We start from the raw sequence: 23026 nt of genomic DNA, 5'->3' as shown, positions 1-23026 counted from the left end.
CATCTCTTTCTTCTAGACCTGGCTACTCTTTACGTCTGAGAAAAATCCTCTACTGACTTTAATGTGTTTCTATAGTATTTAGGGCCTAAAAGATTATCCTTTCTCTTGTGCTGGCTCAGGAATTTATTATTAACTTGAGTGTTCCAGATAACACATTCAAGCTTTCACATCCAGAAAACTGGCGTCTTGATGGTTTTCATGAGACAAGACAGAAGACTGCATCTTATGATATAAGGCAAATCACAATGCTATCTTTTTCAGAATTATCTTTTCACGTAATAACTCCCCAAATGTGCAATTTTACTCATTATTTTATTCATCTAAGCTTTGCAGAATAGAATAATTGAATTCTCCAGATCTGTGTTGAGTAGAAATCCTCCAGCACTGTCCTAATGTCAGGGAGACACAACTTTAATTGATGCCTTCTCCTCCACCCCCCTCAAAAAATGGGAGCCAGTGTTCCTAGGAATATTTGATATCTTTCTCTTCTTTAATTGGGAATCAGTTCTCATTCTAATAAATGGGGAAATATACCACATAAAACCAATCAACTGGTTTGGTTTTCCTTGCCCCCAAAGTTGGGAAAATGGAGAAACAAATAGAATTCAAATTTTGCTCCATTTACCTAACATGCATATAAAATTGACTATTTCCGAGGTACTAAGATATGTGGTAAAATTTTAACTTTTTCTCCTAAAAAGAAACAGTGATACTAGTGATCTAAAACAGGGGTCCCCAGTGCCTGGGCCACAGACTGGTACCTGTCTGTGGCTTGTTAGGAACTGGGCCACACAGCAGAAGGTGAGTGGTAGTTGAGCAAGCATTACCACCTGAGCATGGCCTCCTGTCAAATCAGCAGTGGCATTAGATTATCATAGGAGCGCGAATCCTATTGTGAACTGCACATGTGAGGGATTTAGGTTGCATGTCCCTTATGAGACTCTAATGCCTGATGATCTGAGGTGGAACAATTTCATCCCAAAACTATCTTGCCCCACTACCCCTCCATCTTTGGAAAAATTGTCTTCCATGAAACTGGTCCTGGTGCTAAAAAGGTTGGGGACCACTGATCTAAAACAATGATCAATTAAAACCATTTCAGTTTATGATTTTAATTCCAGTCTAAACAAAAGTTAATTATTGTTACCAAACTATACATATAATCAGAGACTCATATAATTGAAGATTATATGAATAGTTTGGTGACAATAATTAACTTTTGTTTAGACTGGAATTAAAATTTGTCTGCATATATTACTGGAAAATCAAAGACTTTATAGCACCCATGCTTCTTACTAATGCAAATATAGGAGCTGTGCAGGTAAGCAGTTTGGTAAGAAGTAAAGGGTGTGAACATTGGAGTCACATTGCCCAGTTCAAAGCTCAGTGCTGCCACTGTTGTCCAAACAACTCCAGACAAGTTCCTTCGTCTTTGCGTCTCATTTTGTAAAACAAGAGCACTAATACTGCTTACACGGTAGGATTGAGATAATATATACATTGCACTAACAAAGTACTTAGTATTTAACGAGAGTTTAGCTTAACTGTAACTAGGAGACTGGGCTAGTGGCACACTAACCTAGTATATCTCCTGGGAGTTTTCTTTGTATTTCTTTTTTTTTTTTTTTCAAAGCTCCAAAATCTATGGTATTAGCTTATTTATCATTTACTTTTTTCTTTTAAAAATAATATCTGTTTAGTTGAGGTCAGACAGACAGAATGATTATAAACCCCATCTATGTTTAAAAATGGCTATATAACCCATCATTCTTTGTCTCTGTCTCTCTGTTTTACTGGTTTCCTCATTGATTACTGAATTAAATAAAACCCTTGACATGTTCATTTTTAGATCTGTTGAAGAGTCATAATTATATCTTGCTTAAAGATTATCTTTTAGCAAATTACCTTTTAATACAATTAAGAGCGCATTTTCTAAATCGATGAAAAGGAGAAGAAATAAAAAACCCATGCCCACTAAAAAGCTGTCATGACCATGTTTTTCTTCCAAGTGTTAAAAAACATGTTACTATTTTGCATTCTTGACTTACTCCAAGTTAAGTGACAAGGTCATTATTATTACTAGAAAAGATATAGCAACAGTTGTATTTTGTTTTGTTTAATTCAGTGCCGATGTATGAGTTATGTGACATTTCCTGTAAATGTAAATTTAAGGTTCGCATTTCAAATTTCTCAACATAAAAACACGAAGCCATAAGCAACCAGGTGGCACTCACACACCTTTTTTTTTTTTCTTGAAAACTGTGATGTACATTTAGTTGGTGGCTCTGTAGTTCACATGGATTTCTGGTTTCATGTCACAGACCATGCTCAAGAGCTGGTTCATCACACTTTCCATATACTTATTGTAGTGTCCATTAAGTTCTTGTATCTTCCCTAGTGTTTGTTCTTCTATTTCATCTGAGAGATTACTCTGAGAGCCCATTATCTACCAAAACAAAACAGACAGAATTCACATCATAATACAATTGTTTTACAAGTTAAATTTGTCCTAGCCTGTTTACTGATGATTGTCCTATGATGCACAAGTATGTACTCCTTTTCTAGATTTTTTCAGAGAACCAACAAGATCATCAATGCCATGAGTGGGAAGGATGAACATTCATAAAATACTGAAACTGGTCATAGCAGATTACTTTCACTTTTAACCAACCTCCACATGGTACAAATTGAATACACATTTATAATCATTAAACCATGCCCAGAAGTTCTTTTCCATCACATTTTTCATGTATTTATGACAGTTTCCATTTAGTTCCCGTATATTCCCTATTGTTTATTTTCTGAATTATAAGTCTGGAAAACGGAGTTGAAAGACACCATTAAACCCACTTTTGCTGGTTTTTAAAGAGTGTTTAAAAGTTTTAAAGAGTTGCTGGTTTTTAAAGAGTGTTTTTCTATTTTTAAAATACATTATCTGAACTGTATTTTGCTTTTATCAGGAAGATAGTCACAATGTACGCTGTAAGATACTTTTATATGCACAATTTTTTTTTTTTTTTTTTTTTTTTAGACGGGTTCTCACTGTGTCGCCCAGGCTGGAGTGCAATAGCGTAGTCTTGGCTCACTGCAACCTCCGCCTCCCAGGTTCAAGTGATTCTCCCACCTCAGCCTCACAAGTAGCTGGGACTACAGGCATGTGCCATGATACCCTGCTAATTTTTGTATTTTTAGTAGAGACCGGGTTTCACTTTGTTGGCCAGGCTGGTCTCGAACTCCTGACCTGGTAATCCGCCTGCCTCAGCCTCCCAAAGTGCTGGGATTACAGGTGTGAGTCACAGCGCCCGGCCGCCGAAGTGTGTTTCTTTGGGTAATAGATATTATCTTGAACAATTTAGTGTAAGTTGTACTTCTTTAAAATTGAGTGTGCTTGTTCATTTAGTTACATCATAATTGTAGACACAGTTTAATATATCTTTCTAATTGCTCTTTAATTGGCAGTGATTCCCAGTATTTTCCATTATCTCCTCTTTCCTCGTAGCTTCTTTATCAAGGAATGATTTGACCAAAGTATAATTTCACCAGAGGAGTTAACAATTTAAAGGAATTCTGCAGTGAAACACTTTGAAAGTTAGCCTTTACTAAACCAAAAAAATCAACTCCTACCGTATCTTCTTTGTAAACTTAGTCTTTCTTACACATGGCATTTTAAAGGCAAGAAGACTGTTTTATGTTTGTTTGCTTTTTCCGTCTGAGAGTGTTTAGGAAAAGTATGCATTTAATTTAATCCAAGATACTCCAGTAATGATTGACTTCTACTTCAGGGTTGTTAGACTATTCTAAATTCTAAAATCTGCATGATCTTTTTGAGTCCTAGGCTTGAAATCAAATGCCACTGAGGCGCTTGGGTTCAAGTTCTTTCTGTTTACAGTCCAGGCAATGGGGTCTTCTCAGTTCAAAGAAAATAATTTTGAAAAGTTACAGTTTCTAAGACATCAAATAACTTTTGCAGAATAACATTTTGATAAGTGAGTATACAAGAAGCAGAAACATATGGATCGAATTTCCCTTGCTAAGAAGAAATTTTAAAATAGAAGAGAACTACTTATTAAAATGGCTCTACCAAGCTCAAAATTTTTCCTCTAAATTTAGTGTCTTAAGTGTGATTCTACCAAATTAAAAAAATAGTTCTCTAAATTCAGTGTCTTCTAGTGGTGAAAAATTAAAAACAAACTGTTGTGAAACTATTACCTACTTTTCTTTGGAACAGTATTAAAAATAGTTGTCATTGGGTTGGTTTAGTGTAACTGTTGTGAATGACTTTGGAAAAGTTAATCTCAAGCTTAGGCTCTCTATTTTTTTATAGGGATAATATCGTCCATTTGATAAGATACTGTAAAATGCAAACCAGATTCATTGGTAAGTGTGCAGAGCAGTTGTGTCTAACAAAATTGTAATATGAGCCACAAAGGCAACTCATATATATATAATTATAAGTTTTCTAGAAGCCACATCAAAAGTGTAAAAGAAGTAGGTGCAGTTATTTTAGTAATATATTTAATCTAATAATATTCATATTTTAACATACAATCAATATAAAAATTATTACATTCTTTTATTTCATACTAAGTCTTTGGAATCTGGTATGTATTTTACACTTATAGCACATCTTGATTGGGACTAGCTACACTTCAAGTGCTTAGTAGCCACATGTGAACTGGTCACCATTTTGGACAGTGCAGCAATAAATGGCAGCTGTTAATATTAGTTGAATTCTTAATGTGGCTTTTCAAGACACCATAATCATTTTCCAGAGAGACTTATAAAGATGACTCTTAGCACAGTTTAACTCTGAACAAGTAATCAGTACATGTTAGTGATTATTACTATAATTTTCACTGATTGTTTTACTTGTACTTTTCAAATTTTTCCAATATGTTCTGTATTTTCAGAAACATTGTAATACCCTTGTAATACCCCATAATCACATGTCTCATCCTGCATAATTAAACAAAATATTATTTCTGAGTTTATTTGATGCCCAGTGATTTGAGTTTCTGCAGAGTTTCCTATGCAGTACTATAACAATGACTAGTCATACACTATTTTAAATGGTTTTCCTAGGGAAGAATTCCATATCTTCATATCTGCAGACAGAGTATTGATTTAACCCATGTATGAGTTTCAGTGAATGAATGTAAGTGGCACAAAGACAAGAATCATGTTCCTTGATGTATTATAAGTGCCTTGAACACTGTCTGGCACTTAGTAGATGCTCAATACACATTTGTATTGAGTAGAATGATTAGATCTCTTGGATATTACAGAGAACTCATTACTGTGTTCTGTTGCTCATGTTGATGGAAGCCTGTTACCTGAATGTTTGGGAGAATGTATAAGTTAGTAGTTGATAATTCTGTAACATGTCATGATACATTTGGTCTAAGGGTGACATGTGAGGACTTCTCCATGTTAATTTTCAAAATGTCAGTGTTGAAACTGATGTATAGCTTTACAGCATAATGACTGATGGTGATGGAAGATCTTTAAACATTCAATATGTTTCCTTACAAGTTGTTTAAATGTTCCAGTTTAAGGTAAAGCAGAGCTTCAGGTCCCATCACCACAAGAAAAACAGTTTTATGCTCTCAATTTGTGATTGCCTCCAGCAAACAAAATGCTCTTGGGATATAAATTCAGGAAGAAAGACTAAAGATATAAAGGTCTTCAATATGCCCAAGGCAACCGTTTTCAGGTTTTCTACTTAGATTCATGATCTATCTGACTTTTACTTGTATTAACAACATATTTAATGTTTCTACTGTAGTCCAGATTTCTTTTTAGCAATGTAATATTTTCTTTAGACAGGGTAGCACTAAGGAAGGGATAAATAGATTTTTGATGAAGCAATATTTGCTAACGTACAGCCCACATTGGGATACCTGCTTCCGTTGATAAGTCAGGGGACTTGAAAAATCACATATATTAACAAGCGCTAAAAAGCAACAAAAAGTAACATCAAGATACAACACCCACGGCACACAGGAGGCTGGTTTCTTGGGTCTCCTCCCAGACCTCCTAATTGCCCTGGGTTAATGAGGATAAGATTTAAGTGGAATAGCAATATGCCTGACATATGGAAGTCATGCCAAGGAGAGAAGATCTGTGCTAATGGTTTTACAAAATGCTTGAAGTAGCTGAGGCTTAAATATGCTGACCTTTCTATGTGAGCTTTTGATCAAATAACTGTAAAATTGGCTTGGAGCACTAATTATGAAAGCGATGAGGAGTTTTGATTATTTAATTATTAACCAAAGCAGAAAACAAATAACCTGAACAAGATATATATATCTGATAAGATTCTTCTGGAGAAATGATATTTGAAGAGATTTAACACAAGCACTTTCTGAAATTGTGATTAGTTTTGTTATTACTTAAAAAACGGAAATAATTATATCAGAAATATCCTATATAAGATAATCAAAGCTGAATAATGTTAAAGATGATTGTTTTCTCAGGTCCTAATAGATCGTGGTTATGACAGGATTCAATAAGAAAGAAAATCAAAGAAAAAAATGTTATTCATTCTTTCAACAAATATTTATTGCATGTCTACTGTGTGGCAGGCACTGTTCTAATGTCTAGGAAAATAGAGAACAAAACAAAGAAATGATTCTTTTGGTGTTTAAAGTCCCAGAAAGAAAGATAGGCAATATGCAAAAAACAATATAAAATATATCAGATAATGCTAAGTGCTATGAGGAAAAAGAGTGGACTACAATAGGTATGTGTTTATGACAGACACAATTTTAGATAAAGTGATCAGGAAAAGGTGCTAACAATTGAATAGAGATCAAAGAAAGATGAATATATCTAAAGAAAAGAATTGTAGGGCGTGAGAATGGTACATGTGAAGGCCCTGTGGTAGGGGCATGTTCTAGCTGTTTGAGGAAGAGCAAAAGACCAACATGGCTAGAACAGAACTAATAGAGACTAGGGTGGTAGAAAATGTGGTGAGAGAGATAGCCAAAGGCCAATCATGGAGTGTTGTATGAACTTAGGACTTTAGGATTTCTTATTTTCAAACATTGATAAAAATTTTTATGTTTGCTGAGTGGTCCATTTAATTCTAGAAAGGACCTTTTTTTATTTGATGAAAAAGGTTTTGTTATCATGTGGTCCAATTTATCTGATCCTACATGAACTCCTTATCCATTACCATTAAAATAGAAGTTGTAAATAAAGATTTCCAAATTGCTAATAATTTATTGGCAGTGTCAGGCTTCTGCACAGAGCTTTATTTATATTTTTATTGAGGCCAAAATAAAATATCATATAAAATTTAGTTATAATACATGGAGTTAAGCACTTTCTTTTAGCCCATGTTGCAACATGGAAAGGAGGGTGTCCGCTCCAAAGGTTTCATGCATTTATAATTTACAGTAAACTGCAGATATTTAAAAATGTGCCAATGTAGGAAAAAGCATTTCTTTATCTCTAAATGAAAGATTTATTGAATGAGTCAGCCAGTTGCAAAGGAAATCATCAGGAAATACCAGAAGGCTTTTCAGAAATTTGCAACAATATCTACTTTGGTCATTTGTAAATCTTGGAAATATTAGTTATTTATGTAACTAACCATATATATTTATATAAAAACATGTTCTCTGAAGTTTTTTTTACTAAAACATGTAGTCAATAATCAGTGGTAGGAATGAGACTTTAAGCAATCCCTTCAGCTTGTATATTTGTGAATATGATTTTTAATATATACTATATATTACATAATAACTACTGATGGACCCTTTATGTGAGAAATTAAAAATGCCTTGAAAGTGAAAATGTAAAATCAGTAATTATTATGTTTAAGATTTTGCTTGATGTTCAGTTTGATTGAACTATATCTGCTCAATTGCAGCATATTTTTTTCTGTCAATATCCTATATTAAACCTTATGAATATGAAGATCTTATCTGTTCTGCGTAAGAAACAGTGCTGACTTTCTTACTCACCTTAGATTGTTTTAGTCGAAACTCTTTATCTCTCTGCATTCTGTACTGGTCAATTTCTACCATTGCTTCCTCCTTGGCTTGCTTCAATCGCTTTCCTTTTCCTGAAAATTAACAAATATATATATATATATAAAATTATATATATCAATATATAAATATTTATTATATATATCTCAACAAGGATATATATATATTAACAACTGTACATATATGTTACACACATATGCATATGGAGCTGCAAACTTAGTTTTTTAAAAATAGATACATTCTTCATTATTTTTGATGATTTTTTCTAGAATGGCAAACTTTGCTAAAAAAATAGATATTGAAAATTTTATTATTTTTTATTGGATTCTTTAGGACACGTAAATGACAACTTTTTTTTGCACTTACATGTTTAAATACAATATCTGCCCATTTACTAACAGCAGTAATGCCAGAGAACAGATTTTAGCTGTCACTTACTCAAAAAGACATTATTTGGTCAGATTTTCGGTCTTGATTTGCTGCCAGAATCCTTCAGTCCACACCAACTGGATCCTATTTAACACTGGCAGATCTCCAAAATCACTACAAACATGCAACTCCGACTCTATCAAACTAACTTACAATTTTTAAAAACGTTTTATTGGGATTTTTCCTTACCATTTGTTGACTCTACAATGTCTGATTAAGCCTCAATACATCAAAGCAATTTTTTTTTTGTAACTTTCTCTGAGGGGAACTTGCTTGAAAGTGGCTATAAAACCAATTGTTTTTAATGATTAGGAGATTTAGTTAAGTAGCCTTTTTTCTTTTATTAAGAGCAAAGGTGTAAGCCTTAAGCTAGCAGACAACATAAATGAAAGTTTTAGACGAATACAATGCTGTGGTAATCATTAGCTGAGCACATGACTTTTTTTGACAACCAGAGTAAGTTTGAGGGGGGGTTACAGACAAATATTAATTGGTGCTTTGCTCTCTCCACCCACCACCTTGGGGCTTAGCTACTAATGCTTCATGATCATTAAAACTTTAAAGAAATTCTGAGCTACATTAAAATTCTTTTTTTCTATGAATCTATTGTCTTTCAATTTCAGTAAAATGCCTCCATTCTTTTACCCATTTTATAGTTTTTTTCCTCTGATAATGTTTCTTAAGTATTGTTTACAATTTCTGTCAACCATTTGTTATATTGTAAAGACTTTGAACTAAAGAATAATGTGTTCTCAGGTAGCATGAAAGAAAATCTTAGTGTAAACTCTTATCTGTCTCCCATTTACCTATGTATGTATCTACCTTTGCAGCATTTGCACAGAGATTGTTTCTCAATTTCTTTCCCTTCTAAGTATGAGTTGCTTCACTAGTCACTGTATGTATATGGGATAAAAATAGAGTCACTGAGTTACAAACTGAAATGTGTCTCTTTTAATATCTACCACCCTTGAATGGAACTGGGAAGTCCTCATTCAGAACAGATATTTAGCTCTGTCTACACTTTCTTTAAAATCCGAGATCTGCTGAAAACTACTGCTCTTCTGTTGCTTGAGGCTTAATGGAACATTAATAGCAATGCTTATCTTTATATTAATTAATGGTCATTACCATTTTGTATATGCTGATTCCTTCATTCTCTATAGTTGTAACCATTTTGTGACAACTACACATATATTATTCACAGAGATTCTCTGTGAACAGAATAAATCGATGATATGTTGGTAGGAAAAACTATTCCTTGATCTCCAACCCACTTTCTTCTATCTGTTTGTCATTTACATCAGAACAAAAATACAGAATGTTAATGTATTGAATTTTTTTAGTAATAATGGGTTGTAGGATACATAATTATTTTACAAAATAAATCACATGCCTCACTATTCTCCATCTTAATTCCATAATATCTAAAAATAGTGGTTTTAAAGTTATGCCTCTCTAGCACATTAAAAAAAAATCATAGGAAAGGGTCTGTGTGCCCTACCCTTGAGCGGAATTCAGCACTCCACTAAGAGGCTGTATATTAGCTCCATCACACGGTGACAGGCTCAGAGCGTGTCTGTGATTCCCTTGTCATGGCACCAGTCACCTGCTGGTTCTCATTCAATTAAATGGGAGAGCCACAGGGAAATCGTTGCTGGCACAGCAATTTTCTGGATAGACTCAGCAGCTGCTGCTGTGTGAGAGCCTGCATATGCTCCACCTGATTTAACCCAGTGGAAAAAACTGGAGCCTAAAGCCTACTGTTCTGTTAGAGGTGAAACAAAATGCACGCATCAAATCCACTCATATTAACCTCTAACTTGCTTCTCTCTGTGTGTAAGAATTTGGCAATTCTAAAATTATACTTATTTCTTCGTATGCATTAAAAACATGGCTGCTGTGACCAAAAGCGGGGAGAAAAGACATTTGGACTGATTTTCAGGTGGTTTGTGGGAAAAGGATTAATAAAATCAATTTTGGGCAGGTTAAAACTGAACTCTGTGTAGGAGACAAAGGGTAATGCTTGAAGATGGACTCTTCCTGGCCTTCTCATTAGGACAGGCCAGGTGAACTGACTGTCCCCAGATGCGACAAGTTCTTGAGGTACAGAGAAACCTAATTCTGTTGGATTGCTAAATTTGTTCTAGGCTCTTTTCCCGATGGAGAAGATAGGATTTCATTTATCATCTAAGGCAATCAGAATCATGCACTAGGCATCATGGCAATAAAACATTAGAAGCTTTGTAACTTTGAGCAGGTTACTGAGTTTTCTCATCTATAAGACAAATTTAATAATCTACCATAAAAAGTTATTGGAGGGATTAGAAAAAATGTATATAAAATGCTTGACAAAAGTAGTTATTTAATTATTTTAAATAATTATTAGGAAAACAGGTCCAATTCCTAAAGGGCTTTTGCTAAAAAAGAAGGCAAGGAGAAAAAAAAAAAGGCAAGGGGTAAAGCATGAGTTTGAGGAGAAGTCCTCAGGCTGTCACTAGAGAAGCCTCTGTAAGCTTTCCTGAGGATATTTAATTGGAGGTATGCAGAGGACAGCTGGGGAGACAAAATTGGGATGCAGGAGGAAGGTCTGAAATTAAGACAGAGATTTGCATATTAGTCATTGGGGCCTGTATATATGCTAGTTATAGCAATGGGATTTAGACAGAAATCAAGGGAGAGTATACAGAATGAGGAGAAAAGAAGGCTAAGGTCTCAGCTTGGGGGAATATTAACACTCAACCTTCAAGAAAAGGAGGAAGCTTGGAAGGAGCCAGTAGTAGTCAGAGAAGTAGGAGGAACCAAAAGACGGAAGAGAACATTCCAAGAAGGATATGGCCAGCAGTATCAAAAGACACAGAGAACTGAAATAAGAGATATTTAATAAACATTACTAGATGTCTGTTCTGTGCCACACACTATTGTAGATCTATGGATATAGCAGTGAAAGCCACAAACTTTTTGTTTCATGGAGTTTGTGTTCTGAATGTAGTTGGGGAGATAAAAATAGAAAATGGACAATAAGTATATAATATGACAGGGATGACGGTGAAGAAGAAAGGAGAATAAGGGGTAAAGAAAGATGGTGGATTCTACTTTAGACAGATCAGGCCTCTCAGATGAAACAATATGTGAACAGAGGCCTAAAGGAATAAGGCAACTAGTCATGCAGATATCTGAAGGGGAAGAGTCTTCCAGGCAGGGGGAAGAGTCTTCCAGGCAGAGGGAACAGCAAGTGCAGAGGCCCTGAGGTGGGAGGATATTTGCCATGCTGAAGGAAGAGCAAAAACACCATCATGGCTGGAGCAAAGAGAACAGGATATTCAATCATGAATGTTAGGAGATGGTGTTAGAAAGATAGTAGCAGGACCAGGTCATATTGATCTCACAGGGCACGGTAAGAATTTTGGTCTTTGGAATACTAAATTCATGAAGGGTTCTTAGCCAAGACATGACATAATACTACTTGTGATTTAAAAGGATTTATTGGCCAGGCACGGTGGCTCATGCCTGTAATTGCAGCACTTTGGGAGGCTGAGGCAGGTCGATCATGAGGTCAAGAGATTGAGACCATCCTGGCCAACATGGTGAAACCCGGTCTCTACTAAAAATACGAAAATTAGGTGGACATGGTGGTGCGTGCCTGTAGTTCCAGCTATTTGGGAGGCTGAGGCAGGAGAAATCGCTTGAACCCAGGAGGCAGAGGTTCAGTGAGCCGAGATCACGCCATTGTATTCCAGCCTGGCAACAGAGTGAGACTCTGTCTCAAAAAAAAAAAAATTTCTATGGCTGGTGTGGTGAAAATAGAAAATACACTATAGGGGTAAAGGAGAATCAAGAAGATCAGTCTGAAATTTGTTGCAATTGTTCAGGCAAATTTAATAATTGCTGGAAATGGTAAAGTAGTAGTGGAGTTGGCAAGAAGAGGGTAGATATATTTTGGAGGTGGAGTTGATACATGAGCACGAGAGACATATGAGTCAATGATGGCACCAACATTTTATTTTGGGGATGGAGTCAATACTGCAATTTCGTTGATATGCCTATTCAACATCTAATAGTGATGCTGAGACAGCTGGTGTTTATATGAACTGAGAGATCAGGGAAGCAACAAGTGCTGGGAATATCAAGTTTGGGAGTCATCAACTTGAAGCTGGTCTGTAAAGCCGTGAGATCAGATGACAGCACCTCAGAAGTATCTGCTGATAACCAAGAGAATAGGTCCAAATTGGGGTCCGACTTTAAAGATTGAGAAGACAACAGGAAACCAACCATGAGAGTAGTGTTCCAAAGTCAAATGAAGAAAGAGTTTCAAAGATGAAAGAGGGATCTAATTATGAATGAGATATTGAATTAACATTGGGTTTAGCAAGACTGGTGATCTGGGCAAGAATAACTATTGGTGGAGTTATAGGAAGAAATGTTCAATAGAAAATGGAATGAAACATTGTAGACACAGGGAACATAGGCAACTTCTCTGAGAAGTTTTAACCAACAAAGGGGAACAAAGAAAATAAAATAAGGGCTCAAGGTGGTCAAGTGGATTTGACAGTTAGAGGGTTTAATTGTGCCCCCCGAAAACATACGTTGGAGTCCTAACTCCTGGTACCTCTGATGTGACCTTACTTGGAAATAGGGTCTTTGCAGATGTAATCAGGTTAAAATGAGGTATAAGGGATTAAGACAGGTCCTAAATCCAACAACTGGTTCTCTTATAAGGGAAATTTGAATACACAGGCATAGAGTCAGAGCAGACACACAGGGAGGAAGGCCATGTATTGATGAGGTATACATTAAAACGATGCAGCTGCGAGACAAGGAGTGCCAAGGATGGCTGGCTACCACCAGTGACCAGGAAGGAGGCATGGGGGTTTCTCCCTCGGTGCCTCCAGAAGGATCCAACCCTGCTGGCACCTTCTGTTTGGACTTCTGGCCTCCAGAATGGTGAGATAATCAATTTCTGTTTAAAGCCACCTAGTATATGGTAATTTGCTACAGCATCTCTAGGAAACAAATGCAGAGAATCAGCAAGGAGCATAGAGAAAACAATGCTAGTTGAGCATTGGAGACAAAGCCAGATACCCTAGTGTGGTGAAACTAGTAGGTATTGAAATGAATGTGCCACCTGACAAAAACATGCATAAACAGTTCAGAAGCCATTTTTATTTGCTGTATAAACAAAGGGTACTTTGGTAATGTTTGAAGATTTCTGTTAGTAATAACAATTTTTGATCTATTCTACCACTCAGAAAACAAAGCGAAACCAAACCAAACAAAACTTCTTGGCTTTGGGCGATTGTCAATATTATGATAAAACCAACCTGATTCAAAGAATGCTATTATTTTTCCCAGCGACTACAAACATTGGGAAAGAAATGTCACCAGAAAAACAAAGAGGCAACCTCTCCTTTGGTGACTGTCACTGCTAGAGCTTCTCTTACACTAAATTTATTTCCTGTCAGATCTCCACTTCCTGAATGTTTTCTTTTGCTTTTCTTCTACTTGTATTTTCCTTATTAAAAATACAATAAATAGTTTTGTGTAGCTCCTGGACTGAATATAACCAAATGCTATTAATAGATGAAAATGCTCTGTGGTTATTATTTTAATATTACCCACTTGAAGAAATGAAAGCCCAATACACTTACAAATACCCTGTTAGTCTGTAGACTATAAAGGAAGAGGAAGTATTTACAGGCCTACAAAACATGCAAGACAGGGCCATGAAATTCTTATATAACAACTTTTATTTTATTAGTTTATTAAAAGTCTTGTCTTTATGAAAAAAAATCCACTTGCATAGTGAAGAATTTATTAAATCGAGGTGCTTGTTTAAATAATTCAGAATATATGCATATTTGGAAGCAAATAGGAAATTTGCTGATTTAAAAAAATTATTGATGGTTGGCATCCTATAGACCCACAAAAATAAATCTGAATTACAGTATTATCTGTTGTATTATCTAGAATGCAGAAATATTTTCTTAAGTATTTATTTTGCCTCATAGTGGACCATGCTTAAGAAATCTCCAGGACTTTTTTGCTGTTTTTGCAACAAAATTCTTTTTATTGGATATTAAAATAATACTAATAGCTAAAATTTCTTGAGCACCTTCTATATGCCAAGTGGTGTTTTAAGTCTTTTATAAGAGTTAACTCAGTTAATCATGACAACTCCATGAGGTAGGTACTGTTAATATCTCCATTTTGAGGCTGAGGAAACAGGCACAGCAAGGTTAACAGGTAACCCACCCAAGGTCACACAACTAATAAGAAGCAGAAGTTAGATTGGCATCCAGGCAGAGCAGCTGTAGGGGGGTGAGCACTGACCATACTATTTTGGGAGAAGGCTAGAGCAGTGTGTTCTTCACTTGTATTACAATTGTCTACAGTTTTTAGACATTTTTAATATAGCTACTTGTTCCATTTTTCTCATCTCCAGATTAGAAAATTTACATTTTTTTGCTATTTCTTTCAATCTATATCCTGTAATGCAATTTGTAATTTTTAGTTAAGCACAAATGCTACTTTCTGCAGCTTCCAAAGTAAATAAATTGAGTGTTTATTTCTAGGAGAGTATACCATGTATGTTCAGAAATGATTTGGGAATATGAGTTCTTTATGTGATGTTGAATTGCATGCATTTGAGTATTTCAGAACAATGTTAATGCAGAGCTATAGGGTTTTAAAAGTTTGCAATAGGTGTAAGTGAAGTAAATACTTCTCTTAAAAAAGGTCATGACTAAAAGTAAAAATGCAACATATTTCAGAGAAACACAAGTCTCTGTTCCTCCTGTTGATAATGGTACTTTGAATTTCTAATCTAATTCTGATTGAAGTTTCAGTTCAATACCCCAAACCTGGAGCTCCACGGCAGATCTCTGATGTTTAGGTAACTTGTCTTGGACCAACACACCCACTTTTATGTTTTGATTAATGAACAATTTTTTAAGTAAAGAACATTGAATCAAGGTAAGATAATTTAAAGTAGTGCAAACTACTGTGATTTCATCTAAATTAAACCAAAATGGTAAGGCAGTTTTGCACATAAAAATGAGTGAGAACTTTAACTAATAAATATAACCTGTAATCAGTGAATACAGGAAAGTATCTGAACATTTCTAGTCATCTTACCAGAAGCAGTCCCAGTCTCTTCGTTTTAGGAAAAGTAGACGCAGAAATTACAGCAGGGGTAAAAACAAATGGAATGAGATCATTCTAGTCTATATCATTCTTCTATCATTATTACTTACAGTAACACACAAAAATACATGACATATTAAAAATAAAAATAACTCTAGTGTGTATTTTGCTTTACTATCTTACACATATTTTTCTGATTCTTACAACCTCTTGGTCATATGTGTGTGTGTGTGCATGTATTATAACTTCTATTTTTATTTACAGAAAGAAAGTCTGAAACTTGGAGATGTTAAATGACATTAAGAATCATAGGTTTTCAACTCAAGCCAATGCTTTTATACTCTACTACTTCCCAGTCTGACTTCCGAAGCCTGTCCACATTCCTGCCCATGTCCCTGTCAGATTTCATCTCTTTCAGTAGCTGGTGGATGTCTTGAGAGCAGAGACTTGCATATTCAATTTCTATAGACCTCGTGGCCTTCTGGAGAGTTCTTGATACATCAGGTTCATAATCCCTTATCTGTATCCCTAAAGGCAAAACACTTAGACCATATACTGTATTATGTAGCAACTGCACCAGGATCTGAGGCTGTTCTCCTTAATGGAATATATTAATATTTTTGCAGCATAATATAAAAATAACCATATTAATCTTATATTTTCCTGAAATGATTAACATGTGAATTGCTGTTTTCTTTCTCTTTCTCTCTTTCTCGCCCTTCCTTCTTCCTGTCTTTCTTTTTCTTAAAAATAATACACTCAAGAGTCTTGTTCTAGCACTTTATGCCCAAGTTTCTGAGAGTCTTGCAAATAAATGGATTTAAGAAAGAGAAAATGACCATAGACCTTCTACAATGGTGTTCACTATTGTGACTTCTTGGTCCTCATTCTGAATATCATTCTGCCTTAATATGTCAGAATTTCAAATGAATCTTTGTATGAAAAAATAAAGCAAAAGTATATGGGTTTACTAAAATGATAACTATCTTTACCTCTCCTGTCATCATGCCTCCTTTCCCTTTTTAAAATAGTCATTTGTGCATTTATCTCACTGGGAAGTTCTTTAAAGAAGAACTAGGTCTTATTCATCAGTGTAAACATCAAAGTGGCCTGGAATTAGTAGATACCCAGTAAACGCTTATTGAATTAAATAAATGAAACAAAAACCACTGAAACATTAGGGAAGTTATAACATACTAGTATATAAGGTAATATTTTGCCATAGATCGCGTATGTGAGTAAGCTGTTGTAACTATAAACTGTAATACCTGCTGATAGCTTTAAGAAAACAGTTTCTATCCAGTTAAAACTGACCTCAACGCCTGTGGCTTCTGAGGCAAAGAGGACAGGCTGACATTCTCCATAAAACTGAGTGCAGAGGTTAGTTGTTGAAAGTCAAAATATTTTCCAGAATGTCTTTAAAGCCTGGGTATTTATTATTACTGGTTGAATATCCCCTTGAATATTCATGAACAAAGACATGGTAGATTAAGAAAAAAGTATGCAGGTATTTTAAGTTACTGGCAAATGAACATTTTTGTATAGAAATAAGACAATATGTACTTTTCAATACTGAATTCTGAGGAAAGATTGCCCAAGGACAGCATATTCACTAGAGAAAAGCAAAAGAAATCGGGCTTTTATCTTTATTCTGAAATTTGAAGCCAGGTTGCCCTTAGCGGCTCCCACCCCAAAACAACTTGCATGTATAGCAATTCTTCTATTCTTTAATGACTCGAAAAAAGGAGAAATAGTTGATAAAAATTATTTGAGTCGTACAATAATATTGATTAATCTATACTCAATATTTCATTTTGTATCCTCCATAATGAGAAAGCAAAGGCAACATAACTATCACATCTTTAAATTATCTGGTCTTCTGAAAGTTTTAAATATTGTTAAAGAAGTTTTTTGAAAGGCCTGGCATGGTAGCTCACTCCTGTAATTGCAGTAATTTGGGAGGCAGAGGCAGGTGGATCTCTTGAGCTCAGGAGTTTGAGACCAGCTGAACAACATGGCGAAACCCCCGTCTCTACAAAAATACAAAAATTGGCCGGGTGTGGTGGCGTGTGTCTGTGGTCCCAGCTACTCTAGAGGCTGAGGTATGGCTTGAGCCTGAGAGTTGGAGGTGGCAAGGAGCCCAGATCATCTGCATTTCAGCCTGGGAACAGAAGCAGACCCTGTCTCAAAAAAAAAAAAAAAAAAAAAAAAGAAGAAGAAAAGAAAACCCTGAAATTTTTAAAAAGGGAAAATTCTCTATGCCACTTCAACCACAGGTCCTGAACTGCTTTGTTTTCTATAAAACTACTCTACATTCATATCATCTTGCAACCATTTCCACACTTCGTTGTAGAAAAAGAAATTGAGAAATAGGTAAAGTTTGCCTTCACTATCTTTCTTCTTCCTTTCCTCTTCTATCATCTCCACCTGGAGTCATTCCTTTTATGTTGTTGATGGCCACATTGCTGAGTGTTCAGGAAATCTACTTATCTTAAGAAAAGGAAATGATTTTACCTGTGGTTGAAAACTTTAGTGTACCTGCCTTATTTCTGACTTACTTTCTTATGTTGTAATATATTCCTTCATTTCATTCATTACATTTAAATAATTCAGTACCTACTCCAATCCCATCACTACATTCATCCAGAGTTACATAAGTAACATTTTGAAAATATGGCCCCTGTTTTGCCAGACTGAATCTAATTGCAGAGGCAGGACACACAAGGAGAGTGAATGACACTACAAATTATTGTAGATTGAATAATGAGGTGATATGAAATGGGATAGTGAAAAAAAGTCTTGGCCTTGGGAACCTGAATTCCAGTTGTAGATCTGAGACATATAAATTTTTTTATTTGCAAATTGTGTAAATTTTGTAAAGTGCAGTGATTAAGATCTGGGCTTGGAAATTACAGCTCATCTAAATCTTGTCTCTACCATTTACCCTCTGTGTGACCTTAGACAAGTTGTATAATTTCTCTAAGCATCACTTTTGCTTTTTCAGTAAAGGTTGTGAGGAATAAAGATAAGCAATGAGCATGGTGCCTGGCACAATATTTTCTATTTTTAAAATATAACCTTGAACAAATCAGTGACTCCATTTCTGCATACATTGGGAATAATATTAATATCCTATTCATTTGGCTGTTGTGAGTATCAAAGAGAATAGAAAAGGGGTTGAAATTCATTGAGGACATTCTATATTTAAGTACATGAATGCATGACCAAATGAAAAGAGAGCTGAGTACAGTGGCAAGTGCCTGTAGTCCCAGCTACTTGGCAGGCTGAGGCAGCAGGATCTCTTGAGTCCAGGAGTTGGAGTTCAGCCAGGGCAACATAGTAAGACCCTCATCTCTTAAAAAATAAATTAATAAAAATAAAAAGAGAGGTAGAAAATGAGAATAAAATGAAAATATTTTAAAATATTAGATATTAAAAAGCTACCAAGAGAGGGATGAGAATGAGCCATTATTATTCTGATTTTATGGAAATGAAAACTGATGCTTATAAAAAATAAGTAATTTGCTCAGGTTTACTCACTAATAAGTAGATTCAATCCAGAGGTTTTCTACCTCCTAACAATGTTGAGAAAACTGAGGCATGGCATAGCCAAGGCTTAAGCCCACATCTCTATAATCTTAATGTCCATGAACACATGACCTCTCAAAAGGATCTGAATGAGGAAACTTCATCCCTGCTCTAGAAATAAGGAACATATGGCTGGGTAATTTTAATGAATGGGTGAAGGTCTCACAGGGAGTACAGTAAGCCAAAGTTTGAAACAAGGTCTGCCTAATCCAAAAGTCTATGCTTATCCCTGCATTCCACTGCTTTGTTTATTTCGTGACAAACCCCTCACAGGTGAGACTTACTCTTCTTGGCTTCCTCTAGCTTGTCCTTGGCCCGTTTTTCTGCCTGAAGAAGCTGGTGGATCCCCTGAGACTGGCTTGTCATGGTAGTCTGCTCCAAGCAAGTGGCTTCTGTGAAATCTGGGAAGTAATGGGTTCATTTATTCTTTTAGAAATTAACATATAACTCAGATTATTGTGTCAACAGCGAGTTCCAAATGCAGCTGTTTCAAACTGGCTTGATTGGGCTGGATAGCTGGGTCCCAAGGAAAGCCCAAGGTGGAATCTAGAAAAACAAGTTAAACCAATGTGCATAAATTGAGAACTTACCATTTCTGCCAATCTTAGCTCTTCTGTATGAGATAAGGAGGTATAAATGAGGTGTTGCATCTACTTATAAATAATGAATAAGAGACCTTTTAAGAATGTTGGTTTCCCTAATCTTCCAAGAGACATTGACATGTTTACTGAGTTTTTCTTTTAAGTAACAAGATCTTTGTTCTTTGTCCCTGCAGTACTTTGTTTCAGGTCTTTTTCTTTGTTTGTTTCTAGTGATTCAGTTATCTGCTTGGAGAAAATGTGTTAATCTTTTGTTAGGAAAGAGATTCCCTAGCTTTGTGCATAGACGGCAGACTAAGGATTTTTTTCCCCCAAGGTCTCAGGTGACTGGAATGAAAAGATTTCTTTTGGGCATTGTGCTGCTCTTAAGTAATGCTGTAGGTTGAAGTTCCAGGAAGATCTTACTATGGTGACTAAACAATTAGTAATTTTAGTAGTAGTAATCATGACAGAAATAGATTATAACTGTAGGTTTTGGGGTTAAAATAATTTAAACATGCATTTTATATTATTCAGTGTTTGTGGTGAGTATTGTCCTGAGATAATACAATAAAATCCATCATACTTGATTTATTCGATCCAGTAGCAATTGGACAAATGAGAATATTGGTCACAGAGAAGAACCACAAAGTATCATTTATATGTATCTAAAATTTTTATTTGAAGTGGAAAGCTAATCTTTTGACTTAGAATAAGGCTTTTCCCCCGATATGATTTGCAGATTGGGGTTTCACATATAGCTTTCATAAACTATACCTCTATTGCCTCATATGTAAGTGCCAGGTTCATTTTCTTTAATAAGGTGTCTGGATTTAAAGACAATTGTAAAACAATCTGGGCACTAAATCTTTTAAGGCTTTAATGATTATTTTCTCCTAATCTTTTCAAGTTGTCTCATCCATATCTGCATGCCTACATTATGTGTGCATTATTTTCAGCAAATATTTTCAAAAGGAAAAACTTTTCCACAGGATCACTTTTACTTTTTTTTTTTGCAGTCACATTTAATCAGCTTATAAAGTACTTAATTTGTATTGCATAATTAAATACCTAGTGTAACTGGGATAAACCGATTTTCGAACAAGCACAACTCTTGTCTGATCCCTCCAGACAAAAAGATACAAGGTGGCTTAACAGGAAGAAGTCCTAGAGAGGAAAAAGCCTTTGGGAATAACCCAAAATGGAGACTTAGAATGAATTTCATCCTCTCCTGACCCTCAAAAAATTACTCTCTCAGTGAAAAGGAGGGATAGAAAAATCTACCCAGAAGCAGAGAAAGATGACAAAGAAGAAGCTTCTCATCTCAGTCTGGACTCTGGATGGAAAAAAAAAAAAAGAAGTAATCACAGTCCCAAACTTACGTGGGTTTGAACTGCCAGAGCCTCTGCAGAGATAAAACCATACTGAACACACTTTTACAACCTAAATTGCAAAACAAATGAGAAAGTAAAGTTGAGGAGAGGTAGATAGTGTAGCAGTAGATAGAGGTAAAAGCCTGGCTGGAGAATTTGAACTTTATTATATATCCAATGGATTATTATCATACAAATGGTTTACTTGCTATAAGAGTTATTCCTTTGTTTTAATCAAAGCTGATTCCTAATGTGACTTTTCACTTACAAACTCAAACATTGAAGGATAATAACACTTTAAAAAATTCTATTATAGCCAAGATTTTGAATTTATTCTTTAAATGTTTTGTATTACTGAGTATCAATGGGACAAGCTTTTCTCCTTCTATTCACTAATAAAATATCAGCTAGGTTCCAGAAACTGGGTATGATACTGTACAATTATGCATATTTCCATATTTAACTAATTTGATTCTTACGTAGGTGTTATTATTACAAAGCACAGCAATTTTATCAGTAAAGAAACTAAAGCCCCTATAAAATAAGCAAGACGAGTGGTCAGGGAACTGTGGCTCAGAAAACCTGAGTGACAGGCCCAAGGTCAGGTGGCTTCTGAGTAGAAGAATTGTTCTCATGGTCAGTGTTCTTACTGCTGAACAATGCTCTCTTTCTTTCCAGGAAAATTTTCTTCCAGGTTTCTCTCCTTTTCCTAATAAAAAATATGGAAGAAAACAAAGAATACCAATTGACATTTCACTCTGTGTAAAATTATTAAATATATGAATCAATTTAAATGCTGTGTGCTTGAATAATTAATAGTAAAAATATCAAAACAAAGTGAAATTTGACTTAATCTAAGTCTCCTTGATTGGAATTAACATTTTAAACACCTAGCGTTTTTCCTATACCATTTATTTGGTACTACTTGTTCTGGCCTTACTATTTATTATATTCTACTTTATTTTGTATATTTATATACCTAGAAGTAAAAAAAATAAGATTTCCTTCTAATTTGAGCACTATAAGTCATTTTTTATTTCTAAGTTAATGAAATGGCAATGTTGATGGTTTCTATGTGTTAGTATATAAGAAACACAATTTATCAGTATTATTACTTATTGTATATTATTGGTGTTATTATTATTTAAGTTTCAGTGATAAACTGAGAAGTTATATATTTTTATAAAAATCTCACAATGTACAAAGGATTTGTTTTATCAGATAAGATAGAGAAATGGATGTTAGTCACAGTAGCTTTATAAAAAGGAAGTGTAAGAATCAGTATAGTGTATATTTAGGTCACTGCTCTTTGATTCTCTTTCCTAAATTATTTCATATTTCATTTTTATCAGTGAAAATGTAAAAATGTTACTAACAATGATAAAACCTTGAAAAACAAAATCTGTGCCATTTGGAAAAATTTTGAAAGTTGAATGTTAAAAGATTACAGTGAAATATACCTCTTATTTTTGTGTGTCCTTAACTTGACAACTTATCCTCGAATGTTTTGAATAGCTGTAATTATAAATTTAGCATGTGTTCAGTATATACTTTTTTGGTTTCTAAGTTTCATTTCTGCTCAGACTTCCTCTTATTATCTATTCTGTCATTGTTCCTGTATATTTCAGCTCATCATATGATCCTTCCTTCTTTTGCTCACATTGGTTTAGCATTTGAGTCTGAATAGTAGGGAAAAGTAGATTAAATACTGGTTTTCTGGAGGCCTGGAACTTCTGGGTATCTCAAAACTGCAAACTTCAACCTTTAAACAAAACCCTAAGACTTGGTCTGGGTGTGTCTACTGAGCATGGTATCCTTCTTCACTTCACTTACTCATTTTAGCTGAGCAGTAATACATAAAAGAAATATACATTAAATATTGAACATTTTAAATTTTCTTATACATAAAATAAATATACAT

At 34.9% G+C, this 23026-nt stretch overlaps 1 protein-coding gene across 1 annotated transcript; it reads right to left on the bottom strand.

Annotated features, from left to right (window-relative positions):
* Positions 1-886: 886 nt before the first annotated feature.
* Positions 887-19848, bottom strand: ATP6V1G3 (ATPase H+ transporting V1 subunit G3). The gene is made up of 4 exons (XM_019037831.3): positions 19745-19848; positions 19439-19555; positions 7971-8071; positions 887-2446 (listed from the first exon to the last, which is right to left on the bottom strand). Exons 2-4 carry the CDS (start codon positions 19518-19520, stop codon positions 2273-2275), a joined length of 357 nt encoding a protein of 118 aa, XP_018893376.1. The 5' UTR covers positions 19521-19555; positions 19745-19848; the 3' UTR covers positions 887-2272.
* Between the last annotated feature and the right edge of the window lie 3178 nt (positions 19849-23026).

This window comes from Gorilla gorilla, chromosome 1 (assembly GCF_029281585.2).
Source record: "Gorilla gorilla gorilla isolate KB3781 chromosome 1, NHGRI_mGorGor1-v2.1_pri, whole genome shotgun sequence".
NCBI lineage: Eukaryota > Metazoa > Chordata > Mammalia > Primates > Hominidae > Gorilla > Gorilla gorilla.
The sequence above is the reverse complement of the archived record's forward strand: the minus strand, read 5'-3'. Positions and strand labels throughout refer to the sequence as shown.